We start from the raw sequence: 24,212 nt of genomic DNA, 5'->3' as shown, positions 1-24,212 counted from the left end.
CCGCTGCCCTGACTCTGCCAGTGATGGGAGTATTTCTTTGGGGGGTGTTAGAGAAAGAGAAGTCTCTAGTTTCCACCTGATTTTTCTTCTCAAGAATAAAGTTAAATTCCCAAGAGGCCTTGCCCAAGAACGTTTACAGCAGTATTTCCTCTAACAGAAAAAAAAAAAAGACAAATATCTAAACATATTCTACATCAACAGGAGAATGGGACTGTGGTATATTTATGCAATGTAAAATAACACAGCAGCAAAAAATAAAGGAACTAGAGCTATAGTAATGTGCATGGATAAAGCTCAAAATTTTAATGTAGAGCAAAAGTACTGTGATACAATTTGAAATTTAAAACACAAAGTATTCTATAGCGCTTAGGGTTTACATATACATGTAGTAAAAAGATAAAGAAAGGTTTGAGATGAGAAACCCCATATTCAGGATGGTGGTCTCCCGAGTGAAGGGCTGAGGGGATTTCAACCGTACTTGTCAAGTTTTACAACACTTGGCAGGGGTTCATGAGTGTTTATCGAATTATTTTTTCTGCATTTTATATGCCTAAAATATTGAGTAAAAGGAAGAACAAAAACAAAAAGGCCAGGCAGCGGACCCTGTTGGAAATTATTTATTTACCACTGCAAGGTTTTTGCTCTGAAGTATGACACCAGACATGTGACTACAATATCTCATGCGTCTTTTTGTGCTTTCAGTTCAGGATTGCAAAACAGACACACACTTAGCATTGACAACAGAAAACACAGGCAGCAGAAACAAACCGCAAGGACTAGGCCTCTCTTTTGGTGGTCCTCTCCTCCGTTCGGAGTAAGCTGTCCAGGACTCCTTTACGTCCCAAAGGCATTGCGCCTAGAGAACTGCTTTCTCACAATGCTCTCTCTACACAGTTTTGTTTGGGGTGATTCACTGCTTGATTCACACCAAGAGTCACATCTCAGATCGAAGTGGACGGACATGTGCGAGGTCTTGATGAAGGTGCACTCAACAAATACATACAGATCTGATATTAGAAGTGAGTTGCAGATGAATGAGATTGGACTCCCAATTCTCTATGCCCATCCCTGTGTCTATGTCAGAGCCAGATCACCTTGTGGGCGACAGCTCTGTCGGAGATGGCTTCTCACTTTATTTTCACCTCTGCTTCACGCACTTTTTAGAAAATGCTCCCTGGCGAAGGACAAGGTGTTCTTTTCAAAATAAAAAGGTCAGATGCGTTCACACAGACTCAGTTACTCTAATTTGGTAGTAAATTGCAAGTGTATCTGGTACCAGGTAAGCTGATGCAAAGATTACTGAAGTTTTTTCATCTGGCAGTCTGATATCTCAGGGTAATTTAAAATTCACTGAGATGGAGTTTTGGCAGAAAAGCACAGTTTTTATAACCTTGTCTATCGTTCATTACATTTACATAGCGAGCTATGAATTGTCATTAGGTGAATGGTAATACTCAATGTCATCAATTTCTAGGCCAACTGCTGAGGTGTCTGATGACTTTACCATTGAGAACTCAGCTAGGACTCTGATTTTTATGCCATTTACATTAAAAAAGTGTCTTTTCCTGCCTACTTCCCTATCCATCCTTCATTCATTAATTCATTCAACAAGTATTTATTGAGGGTCCATGAGCCAGTTTTCTTCTAGGCGCTTGGAATATACCAGTGAACACAGCGAGCAAAAACCCCTGCAAAATCTGTCTCGTTTCCGTACAGCCTTCAGTGAGGCGATGGCTGACACCTAACATGTTAAGCGGTGACCCTGGACTCCCATCAGAGGCAACCTTCAGCTTGGGTTCTGGAGAACTAAACCTTGGAGATCCAAAGAAGTGAACGCCTCGCGGTAGAATGACCATGGGTGGAGTTGCTATTTTGGGATCAGTCCCCATGAGCTCACCTCAAACATCCTTTGTGTGACTGTAAGGCAGGGACGTGGACGAATAAGGAAGTGGAGTACGTTTCTTGATTTTCAGTCTAGAACCCAGACTTCTCTAGCTTGGAGCTTGGAGCAGCAGTTGTTACCAAGAGCAGAGGACTGGTCTGCTCACACAGAGAATGTTTTGTTCTGCCTCAGCCTGCCAACCAGAAAAGGGAGACCAGAGTAGTGAAGGGGTCTCAGAAACATGTCACAGGAAACCACGAACAAATGCCTTGCCTAAAGCAGACTGGCAGGAGGCGGCCGGCCTTAATGGGCGAGATTTCCAATTAACTGAAAGATTTTCCCTTTTAAGAGGAATTAGATATTTTTTTTCTGTTCCTTCAGGCGATTGGTGGAAGTCACTTCTAAATGCTTTTCTACGTCTGTCCAGAAAGGGAAAATGATGACAAAGGGAATATGTCTCTGCTCAGATTCTCAGGGAGAGGCCAAGAATGACTTGACCTGTTAAAGGACTGAGGGAAAGAAACTCTTTTTTAGATCAGAGGCCCAGGTGACATCTGAAGGCCCAGAGTTTAGAGGTCAGTATTAAAGGGTCCAGATGCAGAATCCATGGTCCTGGAAATGTCTGGGATGGTTCTGGCACTTTCTGGGCATGGTCAGCTGCCAACATGAAGCTTAAAGATGATCTGCTGGTGGCCTCAGAGTCTGTTTCTAGCCAGGGGTGCTACAGCTCCTGAGCGCTGTTTCATCTATGATGTCATTCATGGAGATGGAGCTGCCGCCTCACTAGTCTGATTTGACACAGGTTCAATGACAGAATCCAGGAATCCTGGTTTCCAGGCAAATAGTATATCCACCCAGCAAGGCTCATAATATTACTAATGATGTGGACAGCTATTTGGACTAAGATAGTGGTTTGAAACCTAGCTGCTGGTTATTTACTAATGAAAGTGATAGACCCTAAAAATGGAAGGACAGAGGCACATTTACAAAAGACCTCATTTCCTTCTCCACCTCCACAGAGCCAGACTAAATTAACATGTGCCCCAAACCGAATTCCTGCTCAAGTGGCTGGTATGCCGAGGAGGGATGTGTCTGACTCAGACAGTCACTTTGTGGTAGACTTGACAACTAGCGCCCAGTAAGTAATGGAGGCTCCCACCTATTCCTGCTCAGGGAAGGTCTCCCCTAGTATAAAACTGATTTTGAGATCAAACAGTACAATTATTCAAGAGAAAGCACAAAATTCAGTCCAAGAACAGGATGTGAAAAGCACAAATGAAAACATTAAGGATTCAAATAATGAAATTAAAAACAGAGGCTCCTAAATTTCACACCGATGGCACTGGCGGCCCCGGGGTGCTGGGGGTCTGACCAGGACTGTAAAACCCTGTCTGAGATGTTGTAAAAGGGATTTCTCCAAGTGCGGTACTCCAACCTTGGCATCCAAACCACTCTGTGCTTGTTAAAAACGCAGCCTCCTGGGGTTCAGCCAGGATTACGGACTTGGAATATCTAAAATAGGGCCCGGGAATCTGCTGGTGATTCTTCGCACACTAAGGTTTGAGAACTGCTGGGTGAGTGCCTTGGGTCAGTAGCAGTATTTCATGCTGGCTAGGATTCCATCTGCCCCGACAATCTCTAATTCCTATGAGTTGACCCAGGCTACGTCATTTCCGTCATCATTTTTGACATGCTTATTTTTAAAAAGCCACATTCTTTGCATCCATTATTCCCCAAATTAAGCTCTCTGCATCTGGCCTGACCCCCACTGCACAACCTGCACAGGGACCGTGTTCGATAAGCGTGTCTTCAATCACGCAGGGAGGCAGAACGCACTCCTCCTGACCCACGTGTCCCGTCTCCACCCCGCCCCGCCCTGCCTGGCTCCGTTTTAAGAAACGGGAGTGTGACGGGAGAGGAAGGGGTTCCTGGTCTCTGCAGGCACGTCTGTCTTCTGGTGTCAGAGTGCGGATGGGGCACAAGAGGAGGTGGCAGAGGAGCGGGGGGCCGGGGGCGGGCTGTGCCCGAGGCGGGTGGCGGCCCAGGCGGCTGGCTACAGGCGCAGCTGGTGCCACATGGCGATCTGCCGGCGCGGGTTCTTCAGCATCTCCTCCCAGTGGCTGCGCTCGGAGCCCGAGGCGTGCAGGCCCAGGCTGCAGTGCCCCAGCGGGCAGCTCTGCCCCTCGGCGCCCTGGCCCAGCACGTCCAGCTCCACGCTGCAGGCCCGCAGCAGGTCGTCGGGCAGCTCGAACATGATCATCTCGTTCCACACGGGGTTGATCCTGTGCTTGGCTCGCTTCGTCTGCTTCTTCTTCAGCTTCCGGGCCTGGTGCTTTAAGGTCACCTTGACAGAGACATCTGGGGAGGGACAGGGGAAAGGGAGGGAGAGAAGGACCGAGAGTGAGCTTCTGGGTCGTGGGGGGGCCCGGGACGAGGCTCCCTCTTGGGGATGGAGAGACAGGATCTCTGGCTCAAGATCTGGGCTGAGACGCCCTCTCTACCTCCCCTCCCCCCACCTCACGGGTCATGTATTCATTCAACAGTGATTAAATGCCCAGCATACGGCAGACGCCGGTCTAGACATGGGGATACAGCAAAAGCTCCTGCCTCGAGTGTGGAAAACAGACCATAGCACCATATATGTGGCTGGCCGTCGGGGGGCCCACGGCAGGGTCATGCTGAAGTACAGCCAGGAAACCTCTGTCGTGAGCCCTCCTGGGTGCCTTCATACCCCACATCAAACCGGGCCCAGGATGACGGCTCAGACGTCTTGCAGCTTGATTTTAACCTCAGACCAGAAACACTAAGCCATCCCTAAGTCTTCATCCCCTTGGTTCTCCGTCCAAGCATTTTTGTCTATTCCTGAGATAGTAGGTCTCCTGCTGATTGGCTGAGTTCTTCTCATCTGTTCTTTTGCAAGTTTTACTGGAGGATCCTGACCTCGTGTGGAGGGTGGGGCAGCCTGCCTTGACCCCCGGTAGGGCTGCCGTCCCAGGAAATCAGCCAACAGGTCACTAGGCAAGCTTTCTCCTAACATCACAACGCTCTGGATTCCGATTGTGTTTTCATTAGTCCAGGTTTCCAAAGCTAATGTGAGAATAATTGTTACTCTGTATTTATTGCCATAATTATCGCCCCCAGGTGGGCAGTTTGTTATTTCAGCAGAGATATTTGAGAGATAAAGTGTTGAGCTGTAATTGTCCTGACAGGAGCTATAAAACTTAAAAAAAAAAAAAAGAGAGCAGGAGACAAAGAATTGTCTGGAGGCCTTGAGGAACAAGCACTGAATGCTGATCTTTGGCTCAGGAATCTGTTGGCCAGATCAGCTCTTCTGATTTCACTCGCCAAAAAGCTCATGCTCAGCTTCCGAATGAAGAGGCAATTCTTTTTTTGTTTCCTGCTATAAATATCTGTTTATTTATATCCTGCGCTGAGCACTTGGCTCTGGGTCCGGGTATCATACGGCTGACCAGCGCTGACTTCCTGCGCTGACAACAGAGGCTGTTTGGTCCTTAAGACTCGGGGCCTGTGCTGGGGTATCCAGAAGGAAAAGCGGAGGCTTCCAGAGTGCTGAAGAGATGTTTATTTGGGTATGTGCACAGACGCCGCCTCAGCCCGTGCACCCACACACCTTCTGCCGTCACCCACACTCAGCCGGTGTGGGGGTGGCAGGCTGGGAAAGGCTGGGAGGGGAGAGGCACCTAGGGTGGGTGTGGGGAGTAGAGCGGTGGCTAGCTGAGACCGGAGAAGGAGAACCCTGGCTTCCCGACACCTGCCTGGAAGGTGGGTCCAGCCAGGAAGGTGACAAGGGCCGGGCTAAGTTTCCCCTGTAGCCCAGACACTCCGCTCCCGGGCTGCAGTCTGAGCCTTGGCTTCCTATGACCCACGGGTAAGGCGGATTCTTCTCATGCTGTATCCACAACACAGGGAGCCCCAGGTAGCTCAGACCTGGGCCCTAGTGGGTGGAACTGGCCCAGGAGTGAATGGATGTGAACTTAGAGAAGTGAGTGTGTCCTTCAGAACTGGTTTGTGAGTTTGGGGTGGAGGACACAGCTGAGGCTGACTCCACACACGTACTCATGTCCCCCGTCCCCGCTCGCCTGTCCCCACTGCCTCCTAGGTGTGGCCTCCCTCTGCACACATGCCTGGCGGCGGGAGGGGCCCTGGCTCCCCTCTCACGCCTCACTCACCCTTCCCCAGGAGCTCCTTAGACTGATTAGAGGGGAGGTTCTTGGCCTTGATCAGCACTACTAGGAGACGGTTGGCAGCCGGGAGGTAGCTGATGGAGAGAAGGACCTCTCCCATTCCTGCGGACAGCTCCTGAAACAGAAGAGGGGATGCAGGCCTCATTTAGGGATGCCTTCTGACCCCTTCACTACCGCTGAGTTCGGGGTCCCCTCGAACTTGTATCCAACGGGCATCCTAGAAACCATGTATCCATCAGCGCTGCTTTCTCCACCCTTGCAGAAGGGAGGAAGGCACAGAGGAATTCTGCATAGCATGTGTTTCCGTACGAGTTTGTTTCATTTGCCACCAATTTTCCAAATAGTTTATATTCAAACCCAACATGTAAAACAGATCAAAGAGATGCCCTTCAGGATGTGGCAGGAACAGAGGGCCCAGACCCCCTCTTACCTGCCTCACCCCCTCTGGCCCCTGGGGCATCTGTGTGGAACCCTAGTGTTTTAGGGCACACAGTTTGAGAACCACTGCATTGACCAATCAGGTTCCTGGGGCAGTGGGGTGTTGTAAGACGTTACTCTGTTTGAAAAAATAATTCCTTCCAGCCCCTGCAGGGCTGAGAGAGTCCATGAAGTGCTGTAGTAATAGAATGGCCAACTATGTCAACAAAAGGCCAGCATATGTGGGGAGGTAACACACCAGAGAGACTGGCAGTAACTGTGCCTCTGAGAAGCACACAGCATGTCTATCCCCCATCTGCAGCTTTACAGAGTGTCTCCACCGAAACTCCTACCAGAGTTTGGAATTTGAGCAAATCCATTGAGGGACAAAAGTGAGCAAAAGGAGTCACCGCAGGGGCCAGCTCACAGTCCAAGGGCAGTGCTGAGAGCATGGACTCTAGATTTGACTGTCTGGGTCTCAGTTCCAAGCTCAGCATTAACTAGCTGTGTGACCTTAGGCAAGTTATTTCTCTCTCTCCAAAACTTCCATTTCCTCATCTGTAATATGGGAACAATAATATCTCCACCCAAGGGGGTTATGAAAATTAAATGAGTAATTATTTAATGGCTTAGAACAGTGCCTTACACATACGACAGCACCTGTCCCCTGGCTTTGATGATTACCATTCGTTACCAAGGAAGGACAATCACTACTTCTTGAGATTATTAAGTGGGAACACTGCTTCTGGGTGAATGGGAGAGTCTGGGTTTAGGGAGCGAAGCTGGATGGAGTAGCTGGCCAGCCGTCTGCCCGGGTTACACCTTTCATCCAGGAAACGTGTCTTCAACACGACCGCGACAATTCAACTAGCCCTAAGTGGCCAGTCATATGATGGGATGATTCTGGGAGTTGCCAGGAACTTTGGTAATGGCATGAAGGGTAGCAGCTAACATTACACACTCTGCGCTGGGTGCAATTATAGTATCTAACCCCTGAGGCTTCATCTCCACAAAGCCATCCCCAGCACCTAGCGCACAGCAGACACACAATACATATTTGTGAGACACCCCGTTTAATCTTGACAGCAAGAGCAAGAGGGATACTGACCTGGTTCCCATTTTAAGCTTAAGCCACGGATGCTCAGAGAGGGCACTTCACTGCCTGAGGTCATGTAGCCAGTAAGTAGCAAACCTAAGCCTTGAATGGGGGTCTGGTCTGATAGCAAAGCCCCAGTCCAAAAACCCATGGTCCTCCAGCATCTTCGATGGACAGACCTCTCATTTCACAGTGAAGGAACTCAGCTCAGCACGTGTCCAGGCACCCAGCGGGGTGGCAGCTGAGTTGAGATGGGCACCAGCCTTCTGCTTCAAGATCACTTATCCGAGGTCCACAGTTGTGGGCCTGGGCTGTGGCCACATGGCGACCTAGTGAGAGGAGCCTGGACCCATCGGCCCACGGTGAAGGGCTCCTCAACCGGTGCAGCGTGCCAAGAGCCCCGGACAAGTCCAGCCAGCTGTGCCACAGCCAAAGAGTTTTAACAGCATCTGCCCCTCGGCTCTGCTGTTTAAAAAGCACCTGCCGACAAAAATAACCCTCTTTCTTTCTCCATGCTCTCTCCGTTTTCTCCCATGACACCCCCCCCACCCCCGCCCAGTCTTTCTCTTGGGCTCTCAATGAATCATTCCAGCTGCCCTTGGAGTGGGTCTCTCTGTGGTCCCCGGTGACGCACACGCCACTTTTGGCTGAGTGTCTTCCGGTGAGAACTGGGGCATTGCTGGCACCTCCTTTAACCCATTCTGAGCAAGAGAAGAAAAACATGTGGGCTGCCGCAAAGGAGGCTCCACCCACTTTGTTCAGATCAGGTCCTCCCTCTGGCTAGTAGGGGCAAGGAGCTCCCTAGCCTGGCCTTGGGGCTCCCTCTGGCCACCTACACCGAGAGCACCATCTCTGACTTCGGACCCCACGCTGCTCTCTGAGATTGTTCACGTTTGTGGCAAACAGGCCAGTGGTCCAAGTGGATGTGAGGGTGTATGTGGGGAACAGTGAGCGTGCTGAGTATCAGGATGGATGGGCCGTGAGGGCGGGTCTTTGTCCTCAACACCGCGGTGTCCCCAGCTCCGGGCACTCTGCCTGGCACATGGTGGAAACCAGGCAAGGTATTTGTGGAAGGAAATGAATAACTTTTGTTCTTCTAGGGGAAGAGATGGAAGCAGTTTAGGTGCCTGAGATTTCTGCCTCGAATGGCTGCATCTCCACCCATTTGGGGCAGCACCAAACTCTCCAGTGCCCTGTGGGGAGCCCTTCCATCTCCTGAGGAAGCTGGCTTACCAGCTGAATAAACCAAAGCATGGGGCTCCTCTTCCCAGGGGCCCCGGCTGTGATTCCACCCACGTCCCAAATCACACACTAATTAGAGAGTGTGCTTGGAGACAGCCTGGTTCCAACCGAGACTGGCTGTCAATGTCTGTCAATTTTCTGAGCCTGGGAAAGAGAGGAAAATAAGGCAAAGAAGAGATCACAGCGAAAAGCCGAGCAGGTGGGGAGCGAAAGTGTACTCTCCCCTTCCAGGGCGTCCATCGGGAAAGGCGTCTGCTGACCGCATCTCCCACTCTGCCAGGCACTTACATCCCACAGCGGCGGGGGGACAACCTGGGATTTACAACCAGACCCACCTGGCCCCAAGGCCGAGCCCACCAGGTCCCAGCGGGGTGACCCTGCAGGGCTTACTGAGCTACTGTAAGCCTCAGCGCTCTTGCCTGTAAATGCCACCGTCCTGGTGTCACTCCCACTTGGTTGCTTAGGGACAGAACTTAGGTAAAGTTTGAAGCATAGCAACTGATCGATGGGAGTGCTCAAAACTTAGTGCCCTTCTTTGTATTTTTATTACTCTAGCATGGGAGTCGGCAGACTTTTTCTGTGAAGGGCCAGATGGTAACTGTTGTAGGCTTTGTAGGCTATACGGTCTCCAGATAAGGTGCTGACCAGCTGGTTGAGAGACGGGTCATCCAGAAGGTTCGCTCTAGGCGCCCTCATGGCAGGCCCTTGGATGAGGCCTTGACACGGGGACTTAAACAGCCACACACTGTCCCGCAGACCTCACCCTCCTTGACCCCCTCACCCTCCTGCCCCGCCTCTGGGGAATGAGGGTTTGCTCTCCAAGGAACTCCTCTCTGAACAGTGTGGCATCTCGACAGATGCCTGTTTCCCACCCATGGCTTCTGCAACAGCAGGGGGTTGGGGACAGCCCACCCGGGCGTGACCCAATACCCTCTAGCCCCGGCCACTCCTTCAGAGCCCAGCACAAGCACCGCTGCACACCAGGCCTCCTAGAAGTCCTCGTCAGGATGCTTTGGTCAGGCCCCTCTTGGACGTCTTGCGTCAGACATCATCCTCACCATGGCCTGCATCATCGCCGTCGTCGCTTGCTCCAGTTGCTCCCTCTGGCCTGTACCTTCTACTGGCAGAGGGACTCTGCCTGGTGCTCCTGTCCCCTGGAGTGCCCGGCCCACAGCAGGTGCACAGGGAGTGAGGACGGTTTTAAATGGGGAGGAGACAGTCAGCACCAGAGCCAGTGCGCTCACCGTGCGACGTTTTCCACGACGGCGAGGCCAGGGGCGGGGGTGGCTGTGCATGGCCAGCTAGAAGCAAAACTGGACAGCAGGAATCCCCAAGCCTGGGCTCCGGGCCTGCTCCAGCCCTACACCCCGCCTCCAGCCCCGGGCCCCCACTCCCAGCCTGGGAAGGTCTCGGAAGCTTGTTCCATGAGCACCGGCCCAGGCCTGCGGTCCCCTGGGCCACAAGTAGGTTTCAGCTCTCCCGGGGAGAGGCAGCCCTACCTTAACTGAAGTCTTCAGCTCGCCCCACTGGGCAGCCCTCAGAGGCACCGACACCCCATCCAGGCCCAGGCGCAGCTCCCCAGCCACGCTGTGGCGAGAGAAGCGGTCGCAGGTGCGCAGGGTCAGTGTCAGGGTCGCCGTGGGGAGCTCCTCCTCCGCCAGGGGTAGCACGAGGCCTTCCTCCCACGTGGTGTGCAGCTGCCGCTTCTTCAGGGCCGTCTGCGCCTCCACGGAGCCCATCCTGTTGGCCACGCTGCCCTGGACATAGCAGTCACAGCCTCCGTCCTGGTCGCTGGTCACAGCTGCAGCCAGGGAGAAAGTGCACGGCTGCAGGGCTCGTGGAGGACAAGGGGAGGGAGAGGTACGGCCCTGCTGCGAGCGGCAGCATCCGGCTTAGTCGTCAGGACCTTGGGTGCCTGACCACCCTGGCTGACCATGCTGACTTCATGGAATCATCTTTCAGTAAGATATTTAGAAACAGGAGATTCTCCTCGTGACTGAGATGTCCCCAGCCACCAGGGCCCACTAACTGCGTATGATTTTTATTAGTCTTGCTGCTGATTCCAGGATTCGTTTGTTCTCCAAATATTTACCACACAACTACCTGTGCCATAAATCACTTGGCCACTACCTCACAACTGTCATTCTACATTCTGAACTTTGGCGTTTTTAATGCTTCCCAATGTGGACATTTGCACCTGTGGAGGTTTTATGACTGGTTCCTCAATGACAATTTGAGAAGTGGTAGCTGGCATTATCCAGGAAGAAAACGTAAAGAACCAAGGTCATGTGTCCTATAGAAAGAACCCCCCACTGAGCTTCACGGGAAGTGGGCTGCGTCCTGTCACCAATAAGTTGGAGTGATCTCAGACAAGTCACCTGATGCTGCTAGACTAGGCTTCAGTTTCAGAATCTGTAAAATGGGACTATTGTGAAGACCAAACGTAAGAAAGTATATGAAACACTAAAAAAAAAAAAAACAAAAAAAACTTACAAGACGTAAAAAGGAAAAACACTCCCTCAAAAAAATAAAATTAAGTACAAAAGTCCAATTTATCCTGTCCCTGGCTTCTAGCTTCCAGGAGCCACAGAGTAGCACATTTTTAGCCTTGATTCCTTTGCAAAGTCTTAGCTTTTACCATCTGCAGATGGTAAAGTGAATTGTCAGGGTAGGGAGACCAGAGGCATCCTGACCCTGTAGGAAAGACTACAAAGTTCTAGGACTGCAGAAGCTTTGATGACCATTCAGAACACTCTACGTGTCCAGCACAAAGCCCTGTCCAATGTCAAAGGTGTCTGTGGCAGAGGTGACTAGCTGTTCACCAAAACCCATTCCTTCTTTTAACTGGGCACCTGCTAGGCCACATTTCCCAACCTCCTTTGCGGTCAGTGGTCACGTGACCAAGCTCCAGCCCGTGGGAAGTGGGCCAGAGTGACACATGCCGTGTGTAGGTTACAGCTTTTAAGGCACAGTTGTGCCCTCTCCCTGTTCTCCCCATCCTTCCACCTGCTGGATACAGATGACAAGGAGGCCTCGATGAAAGGAGCTTGGTCCCCGAATCACTCGTTGGAGGGGACATCTGCCAACCAGGAATCTCCAGTCTGAACGGGTGTAGGAGCGAGAGGACCACCCCTGTGGGTCTGAGCAACACGCCTCAGGGTCTTGTTTGCTACCGAGTGCCGATCCAGCCCCCTCCGCTCCCTCCAGCCACAGATGCTCTGGGGAGACGGGCACACAGGAGGTCAGGAGAGTCTGCTAAGAGCCTACCTTCCAGGCGAGTCACAAATAGTTCAGCCTTTTGCCTGTCGTAGTCCAGACAGTAGTGAAGTTTGGGGGCTTGGTTCCAACTGGCAGCCTTCTCAGGGTTCCAGGTCTCCATGACACAGACATCCTCCACCACACCTGTGAGGAAGGTAAAGTCCTTACTCCCACCCATGCTGGGGGCCTGTCTTCCGGATCACGCCTTTTCCATCTCTGCACCTAGGCCACGCATCCAAACCCAAGGCTTCCTAACCAGGTGCGAAAGCCTGGTGGCTGCACCAGGGCACCCCCTGGGGTCCTGGGCATCACCTCGCAAGGGACCATCATGGCCCCGTGGGCAAGACATGGGCTTTGGTGTCAGACACGAGCTGTTTCGTAACAGTTAGGTGACCCCGGACGAGTGACTCGACTTCTTTGAACATCAGTTTCCTCATCTTTACAATGCGAATGATAGCAGTTCCTTCTTCCTGGCGTTACTGTGAGCGTTAAATGAAACAAAGTGAGAAAAGTACTTAGCCCAGGACCTGGCCCCTGGTGAGCTTTCAGTGGGGGAAACTGTCACAGACTGTGTGGTTCTAGTCATCCTATTTGGGGAAAATCATTCCCTAGCCCATCTCAAGCTCCATCTCTCTCACAGAGTCCAATCCCTGTTCCCCAGGAGTTCACGGCTGGAAATAAATGTCAAAGAATTAGTTAGGCAGGAGTGGTGCTGGAGATCAAGGTTAGGGACAGCGGATTTGACTTTAGTGCATGTTCAATAAATACTTGCTGAGTGAATGAATGACCTTATCTTTAATTCAGAAGTTTCTAAAACTACAAATGTTGTTCACTCTGCCTCTCACTTTGACAGGAGCCAAACATCTGGAAGATTCTCATTAGTCAAGCGTAATACAAAAACGAAAGGATCCACCAGCTGCAGCAGACTCCACTTGAAGCAAATTGAGATTTTTTTTTCCATTATTTTCAGAACTAATTTAAAGGGCAGAAATATAAAGGAGTATTTAATTTCCAAAATGGCTCATAACTGGGTTCCTGCAAATAGTGAAGAATCTCCCTGGTGCGTCTAAGCCGGGAATGAATTGACCAGGATGTGAGCAGAACTGTGTAAAGCCAGACATACATGCACCCAGGACCCGGGTGGCTTCCAAGGGCAGCACATGGACAACCGCAGCAGGGTCAGTGCCAGAAGGGGCTTGTCTGGCACCCAGAGCTCTCAGCTCTCAGACTGCCTCAGACTTCAAAATCAAAACCAAACCAAGGGACGTCCCTGGTGGTGCAGTGGTTAAGAATCTGCCTGCCAATGCAGCGGATACAGGTTCGATCCCTGGGCCAGGAAGGTCCCACGTGCCTCAGAGCAACAAAGCCCATGTGCCACAACTACTGAGCCCGTATGCTGCAGCTACTGGAGCCCTCACGCCTAGAGCCCAGGCTCCACAACAAGAGAAGCCACCGCACTGAGAAGCCTGTGCACCGCAACGAAGAGTAGCCCTGGCTCACCACAACTAGAGAAAGCCTGTGCGCAGCAACAAAGACCCAACGCAGCCAATAACTAACTAAATAAATGCATAAATAAGTAAATAATTTAAAAGATAGATTAAAAAAAAATCCAAACCAAGAGCAGACCAAAGCCAGCACCCCTGGGAAATGCAGGAGCAGACTCAGCTTCAGGGATAGGGAGCCGGAGCTCTACAAGGGGCTGAGGAGCATCACTGCTGCTGGGCGTGGGCCGAGTTGGGCACATGGTGGGGACAGCGTCTGACTGACCCGGCATCCTCCTCCTCCCGCACTCCCTCACCTCTGGTCACTATGTGCTGAACCAATCAGCTCTCAGATTTCAGTGGAATCCGAACTTGGTTGTTGCCCTCTGCGGTGTGGAAAGGTATGAGGAATCAGAAAGAGAAAACAAACCATCGTGTTCTGAATTCTTCAAAGTCTCGGACTCTGAAGTGTTCTGCTGCTGTCCTCGGTGGAGAGCGTCCAAGCCCGGCTTCATCCCAGCTCTGAGAAGTCTGGGGCTCCCAAGAAAGAGGAGCCCTCCTGTGACTCCGATTCCGATTCTGATTCCCCCTCAAATTGTTCCCCACCCTCCAAGCTTCAGCTCTCAAGGCCTCAAAGGGTCTATTTTAACTTCAGACGTGTGCTGGCCAACCTGGAGGCTAAAAGCCAACCAGGATTCATCCCGCCACAGGCACTACCGGAATTCGGTCTTGAAGAAATGCCAGCGTAATCACTGTGGCTGCGGGTCGGCTTGGGGGGGCACCTGCTCACTGGCCGCCGTTGACTGGGTGCTGGACCCAGGCCAGGAGATGCTTTAGGAGTCAGGTCAATGTCAGAGCTGGCTCTCTGCTTCTGCTTCCCCCATCTCCCTCTCCAACCGCACAAAACAAAACCCCAAACCACGGAACAATCCATTCTCCTGGCGGGATCTTTTGTCTCCTTATAAAAGGCTGCCTGCTCCTTTGGGTTGGGACTGTCTTTGCTTGGGTATCTGCCCCAATGCCCAGCACAGAGCTGTAAACAGAAAGGGGTTACATTCTTGCTATTGACGCTGTGGAGAAGGAGAACAGAAACAATAATGACGATGATGGTTTGATTACATCCTTGTGCCAGGCCCTGAGTTACACACTTTATATGCACTATTGTATTTACACTTTACAAGAACCCTACGGGTCAGGTGACAGTAGCATTCCATTTTACATACGAGGAAATCAGGCCCAAAAAGATGCAACGTGACCAGGGTCACATGATGGGTATATAACAGGTGAGAGACTGAAGCCCATGCCTCTGAAGCCCATAGTTTAACCAGGACTCCTTATCCCCTGCACACACACAGCTTGAAAGGGACTCTGCGTTTCCCAGTGAAAAGCTGGAGGCCTTGGGGAGACGCGCTGTGGCAACACGTGGTGAATAAAGGCCTGTAATTCCAAGGCCCAGAGCCCACTGCTTGCCCAGTGTCCGACGCCGTGGACACGGGGCTGGCCATGCCCACCATCTACAGAGAGGCTTTCACCCCTCGCTGAGCACTGCCCCAGGGAAGAGTGAGAAGCAGGAAGGCCCTACCATTCTGAGGAAGGACGAACAGCTCCTCTGTGACCTGCCTCTTGAGGCGGCTGTCATTCGGGCCCTGGGGGCTGGTTGGCACAGCGGGCTCCATCGTGGTCCTCAGTGTGTAGTCGGCGTAGTTGATGACCTCCGGGGCCGTCACAGCTGGCCTGGGTCCATAGATGTCCGGGAACTTGAGGAGGGCCCGGGGCTGGACGGGCTCTGTGGACTTTTTGACATTGAACTGCAAACAAAGATCACTCTGATTAGTCCACAAGAGGACCCCCTGCCTGTTTCCACCCACAGAAATGAAAGTAGATATCCTGAGATTTCAGGGGAGGAGGAGGGAGGGTTGTGGCTCCTTTCTGCTCTGAGGACCATGACCTGGGAAGGCAAAATGTCATCTCCAAGTGCAGCAGAATCCCCAACATCACGAGTCATGCCAGGCCCGCTGAGACGTCAACCCTGTTGGTCCGTGCCCCGTGCATCCATCCCCCGTGTTCCCTACTGCCGTGCCCACAGGTGGTCCCCAGGCCTGTCGCGGTGGTCCTCTCTCCTCTGCTCTCATCTGTGCTACCTGCCTCTTTCTTTTCTCTCCTCCTAGCTTTCCTCTCTCATTCCTTCTCCCCCTCCCCTTCTCCACCCAATGGCTCAGAAATGTCCGTGGTCCCACCACACTTAGACCAAAATCCAAACTCCTTGCAGTGACCTGTAAGCGCTTGGCCAGCCTGGCCTTGCTCATCTTTCGGACATCACCCCCAAACCCCTCTCCAGCCACTGAGCAACCTGCTTCTCAAACAGGCTGAACTCTTTCTAGGTCTGGCTTCTGGTCCCTAACCCCTCCCCCCAAACCACCCACCCCCACTTCCACTGGCTCTACATTAAGTCCCCCCTCCAATCCTGTCCCTCTTTATCACCACAGCTAGCGCTCTGCTTTATAGCATCCTTCTCGCTCTGTATTGTGTTCATCACAGCCTGGCCTGTTTGTGGTCAGTCTCTCCACTAGTGTGTGATCTCCATAAGCACAGGGATTATGTCTTGTCTTGCTCCTGCAGTGTCTGCTCACAGAGAGCATGCAATTCATACTTGTGGCTAGGGCTGCCACATTCAGTTGTGTGGTTTGTGCACTGCACAAAGATGCCTGGATGAGGAGCAAGTGAGGGCCGAAATGCAATTTGTGCACCACTTGCCCAGCTATGTGCCCTGGAGTAGGGCTTAGTCCACCTGGAGGAAAGGGCTTCTTTTCTTTACACAAAGACCCACCTCTTGTCAAGTCTTAAGTAAGGCTGCCTCATGCATGAGTGGAATCTTCTATCTTTGCCTCCATTGGGGACTGAGATTTCTCATATTTGAGGGATTTAAAGTTATTTAACCGGCAGCAATACTGGGGACCTGCCCAGCCCCCAGGAAATTGTGGATGGATGAACAGATCCAGAGCTTGAGATGCTGAGTGAGCAGCCCACAAAACAGCCCTCAGTTTGAGACAGGTACCAACACACAGCAGAGCCCCCAAGGAGCCACCTGCCCTCCACACTGTCCTCCTGCCCCTCCCTTCTCTGCGGCTGTTGGAGGGGCTGGCCAGGGGTCAAGGCTGCTCTACCCAGTGGCAGGAGTGACTCAGAGGCTGGGAAGGGGGATGGTGGTTACCCTGTTTCAAAGTTTATGTTTAGTGTTTGCACCTGTACATTTCACTACCCCAGGACAACTCCTGGACCTTCTACCTTGGTTGAGACTCTGTCCACAGCTGTTCCTGACGGAGGCTGGAACTTGATGACGGGGGCACTCCATCCTCATTGACTGGACATCAGATGGAGAGTCCGTGAGAAGGTGCTAAAGGGGCCAGAAGCAGGAGCCAGCCTCTCCTGAACACCCAATTCCCGCGGGTACCCTGAGGGCTGCAGTCCCTACCTTGCCTCGTGTCTTCTTCAGAACTCCCTAAGGGGCTTAGAGGAGATAAAACACTTCATTCCTCCCTGGAAACACTGCCCAGTAGGCTCTAATGCAGCCCCAGAAAGGGCACATCTATCCTGGTCTCTGGCACGTATGGGCTTGAAAAGCACCTCTGACGTCAATGGATGGAGGTTGCCCAGGACCAGGTAGTGGGGGTGGTGACTGGATCGTGCCTAGACCAGCCTGGCCCCATTGCCCCAGTGGCTGCCAACCTTTTTTCTGCCTTCAAGCCTTTGCCATCAGAGATGCTTGTCATTATTACACATTTCGACGAGTCACTCTGCGAGGAGTTGTATGGTTTGCAAAGTCAGGCCCCCTTTGCACCTCCACCCCATGGAGGGTGTCATGGGGCATCTAGGGGCCTGGCTTCTGTACTGATCCAACCGTCGGGCAGGTCATTTCATCTCTGAGTTATCGCTCAAGAGACAGGTGATCACAAGGCTTGTTTCACTCCCACGTGCTGAGCTACAAAGAAGTGGGGGACACAGTTCTTTATGTGCAGGAACAGGTGCGTTGGGGAGAAAGGAGAGTAAATAAGAGTGTGTTTGACAGTTTGGGACTGCAGTACGGAAGCGGGCAGCAGACAGCCCGTGTAAATAACAGATGGCCGAGAGCAGACAATACCTGCAGGGGGCAAGCAGAGAAGTCCTGCGGCCAGGGAGGAGCCAGGGCGCGAGCTAGACCTTGAAGGAGAAGGGAGAGGGAGGGGTAGGGAGGGAGGCTGGGCCCTGGGAGGAGACACAGAGCAATGACGGACGTCCCTATGTCCTTCTGTCCTCCACAGAGTGGTGCCCACCTTTAATATGTCACCTAAGTCTGAGTTATACTCATTATACTGTTTCACAGTAAGGAAATGGAGGATGGAGGACGTTCAAGGTCATACAACTGGCGAGTGGCATACAATCAAGCCTCCAGATATTTTCACTTAGAATTTGTGTCATTTCCACTGCCTTGCAGCTGCTTCCCACCCCCCACCCCACCAAAAACAATCCCTGTTTGTCTTGGAAGCTGGATTCTAAGCAGCCGTTGCCGCATCCCAGGGGTCGGGCTGCTAGGACGCCCTCCTGTGCAGCAGCTTAAAAGCCCTCAGCTTCCAGAAAGCCACTGGTCCACATCCTCTTCTCAGAGTAATCTTGTTCTGTCACTTGTTAGAGCCAGAACGGAGGCCGTTGGGCGGGTCTAGGGAATACTTTTACGTTTACATTTGGTTTCATCCTGGTTCAATCATTTTAGAAAAGGGCTATGTCGGTTAATTCCCAGTTTGATCTAATTTCGCTGACCTTGCATTTTCATAGGGACATAATCACTGGGCTCAGTTCTGAGTGAGGTCCAGTCTGTGTCACCTCAAGTCACTGCAGAGTCTGGGTCCACCTTCCTCCCTGCTCAGCAGGTCTCACTTTGTGTGCCCCTGAGGAGCCTGTGACGAGCTAGGCTTTTCTTGGGTGCCTGTCAATATCCATCCCCTCTTCCCTCCACCTTCCCTCCAGGTCTCCAGGCTTTCCAGGTCCCACCCAGCTCTGGAGTGAAGGTGGGGAGGGGGGTTTTCTTTGGTCTGATTCTATTCATTCTTGGCATCATCTCGGGGACTGCCCTGGGGAAGCCACCCCAGACAGATGAAAGGACTTGCTTTCCACGGCGCTAGAAGAGATTCTCCCCCTTGCTGAATAGGAAGCACATGGCCTTGTCTCACGACTGCAAGGTGAGCCAGTCTTAGGGCAGAGCCGACAAGGTGGGCTGCGGAGTGGAGAGCCAGAAGGAAGCTGTATCTCTGATGACAGTGTCATTAAGCCACCAAGTCAACTGAGCCTGAAAGCTGTCCTACCTCTGTACTTCCAGCTATATGAGCAATGTTATTCCTATTGTTGAAGCCCCTTTGGATTGGGGTCTTTGTGAGTTGCAGCCAAGAGCATCCCAAACTGACACAGTGCATTTTTATCGAGCATCACAGGAGATCATGACCTTGGTGTAGAGAAACTCTGCCTAGGCTCAAACATTGGCCCGAGCTCCTCTGCATCCAGCCAAAGGCATCCTCATTACCGTTGCCCTGCCTTGGTAAAATCCGGTACAGCAATGGCGGCCTTTAGCGGAGAATGATTTATAGCCCTTGACCAGGCGCGGAGCAGAGTCCGCAGACCACTACAAGAGCCTCTCCAAGTAGTGAAAGCAGCTGATTACTTATCTCATTCCCTTGTATAATCTTATTTGTTGCATTTCAAAACCCTGGTTCCACCACATCTTTCAAATGCATCCATGTTTCCACTTAAATAGCTTAAACTTCAACGCCCAAGAAACAGAAAAGAGGTTTGGAAGCTGAGGGAAGGAGCCTGGGAAAGGACTATAGGTGGAGGGGATGAATGCCTGGAAGGAAGGAGGTGCTCAGGGGAGCAGACCCCACGGAAGGACCTGAGCTCAAGCCTTACACCGCGGATGTAGGAGGGGCAGGATTTCGAAGTGGGATTCTCTTTCTCAATGCTCCTTGAACCCAGAGAAGAGGGTCTGGAAACAGAGCTGCGGGATGAATCAGAGAAGGTTTCCAGGGAGGCGAGTGTTCAACAATTAGGGAAAGCCCAGCTGTGCTCGGCATCGCAGGTATAGAGACGGGAGCACCAGCCCCTTCTGCTGTGTCTCCTTGGCTTCTCCCCCCTCACCTGTCTCTGGGGCCGTCAGCCACTTATTCCTACCCACGTGGCCAGCTCTGCGTGGACACTGACCAGCTTCACATGGGCACAGCCCCAAAGCGTCTTGTGTCACACCCACGCCACACCCCTCTTGCCACCTGCCCTGGGCTTCTCTGTGACTGTTGAGGTCCGAGACACCCAGGGACACCCTGGGTCCACCCAAGGGCAGCCCAGATGTGTCAAGAGCTAAAACTCCGTGGGGGGAGCTCGACCACTGTGGGCTCCTCCCTTCCTCCTTGCGACTCATCCCAACAGTGTTCAGTGGCCTTTTGGAAGATGACACCTCGAGACGCAGCAGTCACCCGTGACACAAGCTGGTGGCCGGTTCAGTAATGCTCCCTGCGCGTGCCCCACCCGCTTCTCCTGCCTCCTGCATCCCTGGGTGGCGGTTGCTGATGAAGAGAAGCCCCGAGGCCTCTGGCAGGCTCAGTTTTCCCGTCATCCAGGCTAAGACAGATGGTATGGGAGGAGGGGCAAACCTTCATTTAATGAACAAATATTTATTAATCCCCTATGACAGGCCAGGTCCTACACTAAGTGTTAGGAACACAGAAGTGGAACAAGACAGATGCCGTCCTTTCCTGTGGGGCTTATGTTGGAAAAAAGGAAATTAATTATGTAGTTAATGATCTGTAGACAAACATTTAACCTTACTGGAGATGTTGGCGACCCCTTTTGTGACATGATTAATTCTTTCACCTAAAGCTGTTTATTAATTCTGGTTTTCACACGAGGGCATCCATCTTAAAGCTTCACAGCATCCAGGAAGTTATGGATGGGGGAAACAGTCCCAACTGGAAATGGAAACAGATGGCTTTGCCCTTTATACTTGAAGTTAAAAAAAAAAAAGATGGCAGAGGGGAGAGAGTTGAACACAGAGTATTCAGATGAGGTCAAACACGGGCCATTGCGGCTGGAGCCTGCAGCTCAGCATAGCAAAGTCCCCCTCAGAGGGGAGCTGGGTCAGAGGCCAGGGACCTGCCAGCCTCTGTCACTCTGGGCTCTAATACTGGTAATTATGCATACTGACATGCTTATAAGCATTTGAAATACAGCCTTGTGGTCAGAGTTCATGCTCTAAAACAAGACCGTTTGGTTGGAGTCCAGGCTCAGCCAGTTACTTGCTGTGTGATCTTGGGTCTGATTAATTAACCTCTCTGTGCCCATTTCTTCATCTATAAAAGTGGGGGTGTTAACAATAGCACCTATCTCTTGAGGTTGGATTGAGGAGTAGAAAACACTGGGTTTAGCTCTCTTAGCACAGAGGCTGGCATGGCAAGCCCTTGGCGAATGTTAGAAATACTTATTTGACCCTGGTGTCTATGCAAAGTGGATTCATGCATCGGGGCCAGTAAACATACATATTCCTTTTCATATTTTTTAGCACAAAAGAATATATATATTCTTTTTCCTATTTTTCCCATTATGGTTTATTATAGGATATTGAATACAGTTCCCTGTGCTATGTAGCAGAACCTTGCTGTTTATTTGATATATAGTAGTCTGTATCTGCTATTCCTCAACTCCCAATTTACCTCTCCCCCCACCTCCTTTCCCCTTTGGTAACCATAAATTTGTTTTCTATGTCTGTGAGTCTATTTCTGTTTTGTAAAAAAAGTGCATTTGTATTATATTTTAGATTCCACGTATGTGATATCATACGGTTTTTGTCTTTCTCTTTCTGACTTCACTTAGTATGACAGTCTCTAGGTCCATCCACGCTGCTGCACATGGTATTATTTCATTCTTTGTTTATCACTGAGCAGTGTTCTATTGTACGTATGCACCACGTCTTCTTCATCTGTTCATCTGCCGATGGACATTTAGGTTGCTTCCATGTCTTTGCCACTGTAAACAACAACTGGTAGTTCCTTAAAAGTTAAACATACATAAACATATGACCCAACAATTCCACTCCTAGGTATTTTTCCAAGGAAGATGAAAATACATGCTGACAAAAAGACTTATGCAAGAATACCTACAGTAACGTTAAGCATACTAGCCAAAAACAGAAAGCAGCCCCGGCGCCCATCGATAGGAGCATGGGTAGGTACACTGCAGAGTATTTTTACAATGGAATACTCCTCAACAGTAAAGAAATGAATTGTTCATCCACTCGACAGCAGGGAAACGTCTCAGAAACGTGGTGAACAAAAGAAGGCGTAGTGCATAAGCATCTGTGCTGCGTGATTCCACGTATGCCAGTGGTCCTCAACGCAGGGGGCATCTGCAAGGTGGCGGCATGTTGGGTTGTCACAGCTGGGGTGGAGGCTGTTACCAGGCAGAGGCCAGACTGCTGCTGGCCATCACCCGGCAAGGCGCGGGACAGCTCCGCACAGCAGAACTCTCTCACCCCAAATGTAGGTAGGGCCGAGGTCAAGAGACGTTGATGTAGATCGAGCTCTAGAATAGGTGAAACTAATCCACAGGGGTAGAAATCAGAACAGTGGTTGCTTCTGGGGAGAAGTGAGTGGTAAGAGGCACGGTAGAAGTGTGGGTCGCAGCCCAGAGCGGAGATATTTGTCAAAATTGATCAGACGAATGACTTGTGATGTGTGCCTTTCACTGTATGACAACTGTACCTCAGTAAAACTTAGACACACACATACATGCACACACACCCCTCTACCCACCTGCTGAATGAGGCTTTCTGGGGCGGGTATAGAAATCTGAATGTTGAGCAAGTGTCCCAAGTGATTCGTACACAGGACCAGCCCAGAGCCTGTCTGTGGACCTGTGTCTAGGATCCAATGCTCTCTGGATCCGCGTTTCTCAGACTTTCCTTCCAAAGCAGCACCAGAGGCACACTAAGCCCATCGGGAAGTGCTGCTATGATCAATCCCATTTTACAGGTGAGGATGCATGGTCAGCCAGTGAGTGGTAGAGGCGAGATTCAAACCCAGGCTGGCCCCCTCCAGAACCCTCTGTTCACCGGCTCTGCCGTGCTTCCAGCCCTTTACCACCTCCTCCTATCTGTAATCATCATTTTCTGTTCACCCATGTTTTTTGCCCTGTAGACGGATGCCCGTGCCACTGCCTGGCCCCACCACCCCTCACTCCGCCCCTGCATGCCCTTCAGTCAGAGGAACAGGGTTGAAGCACCGGTTCCACACTTGCATGTATAGAAATATCACCCGGGGGCATGTAAAAGTCAGGTTCCCAAGTGCCTCCTCCTCCCTGACCCAGAGGTCGCAGGTGGATCCTAGGGAATCTGCATGTCTAAGAAACCCCCTAGGGTGACTGTGACGCAGGTGGCCCCTGAGGCTCATGTGGGAATGCCCTGGTTTGGGGGAGGTCCCAGTACTCCAGGCAGGGTAGATGGAGAAAGGTCCTCTCGGGTGATGAGCTGCTCACAGGCATGACCTCCCTCTGTCAAGTCTTCTCAGCTCCCCAAGGTTATTTATCTGGCAGGTCTCCAGCACCTGGGGAGCTGCTGGTACCAGAATCTCGACTTCTCAGCTGCTTATGGGTGAATCCACAGGGTCAGGTCCCAAGGGGAGGGCATATTTCAAGCTGCAAAGTCGAAATTCACTTTGAAGAAGCAGCTTGTCTTCTGGTCCAGGCGCCAGGCAGTGTTTCCATGGTAACCCAGCCATCGCACATCTTTTGTTATCCCTTCCAACACCCCCTCTTCTGTTTATTACAGGTCTGTGCCCTCAATCCCTTCTCAAATCCCCTTCCCTTGAGACTCACCCCCTCTTTCCCCTAGTCTCCTTCCCCTCCATGATTATTTTCAGTTCTGAAAAGACCAGTCTGTGACTGACCCAGCATACTCCCTGCCCTCCAGCTGACATCTAATGCAACAGACGAGGAGGTTTATTGGTGGGTTAGCCTTACCAGCTAGGCTACCTGTCAGCCAGGTAAATGCACCTCTCCCAAATCAGCAGGAATGAGACACAACTGGGAATAACAGCCAGCCCTAGTGCAAACCCTTTCTCTGCTGGTAGTCACTTATTCAATCACTTGTTCAACATTTATTAAATCTCTAGGTGCATATCGGCTGCAGAAACAACACTGTCCAATCATTTCTCCCATGGAGTGTGCATTTCCAGTTGGCGGGGGTGCGGAGCAAGAAACCAGTAGATGCAAAAAGGCAATCCCAGGTAGGAACAAGTCCTATCGAGATAGGGAAGGATGGTAATGGGGGTGAGTGGGAGGGAAAGTTGTGTCCACTAAGAATTTGGGGTCAGTAAAGGCTTCCTGAGCTAAAATTTGGAGGAGGGGAAATCATATGTAACATTAATCATGTGTCAGATACAGACATAAGCAATCTACCCATAAGGCTCTGTTTAAACCTCACAGCCTCACAAGGGAGGCGTTATTGCTATTCTCCTTTACAAAGTGGGACACTGAGACACAGAGGACTTAAGTCTGAAGTCACAGAGTTAACTAGATGCAGAGCAGGGATTTAAACCCGGGTATGTGACTGTGGAGCCTAC

General features: G+C 51.3%; 1 protein-coding gene across 1 annotated transcript in view; it reads right to left on the bottom strand.

Annotated features, from left to right (window-relative positions):
• Positions 1–3,935: 3,935 nt before the first annotated feature.
• Positions 3,936–24,212, bottom strand: part of SYT13 (synaptotagmin 13) — a 40,066-nt gene continuing 19,789 nt past the window's right edge. The window contains exons 2-6 of the mRNA XM_057695753.1: positions 15,164–15,389; positions 12,110–12,244; positions 10,342–10,643; positions 6,073–6,202; positions 3,936–4,240 (exon numbers count right to left, since the gene is read on the bottom strand). Of these exons, the coding sequence (XP_057551736.1) occupies positions 3,936–4,240; positions 6,073–6,202; positions 10,342–10,643; positions 12,110–12,244; positions 15,164–15,389 (1,098 nt within the window). The remainder of the gene's footprint in view (positions 4,241–6,072; positions 6,203–10,341; positions 10,644–12,109; positions 12,245–15,163; positions 15,390–24,212) is intronic.

This window comes from Hippopotamus amphibius, chromosome 9 (genome assembly GCF_030028045.1).
Source record: "Hippopotamus amphibius kiboko isolate mHipAmp2 chromosome 9, mHipAmp2.hap2, whole genome shotgun sequence".
Classification (NCBI taxonomy): Eukaryota; Metazoa; Chordata; class Mammalia; order Artiodactyla; family Hippopotamidae; genus Hippopotamus; species Hippopotamus amphibius.
This window is presented reverse-complemented; position numbering and strand designations above follow the sequence as displayed.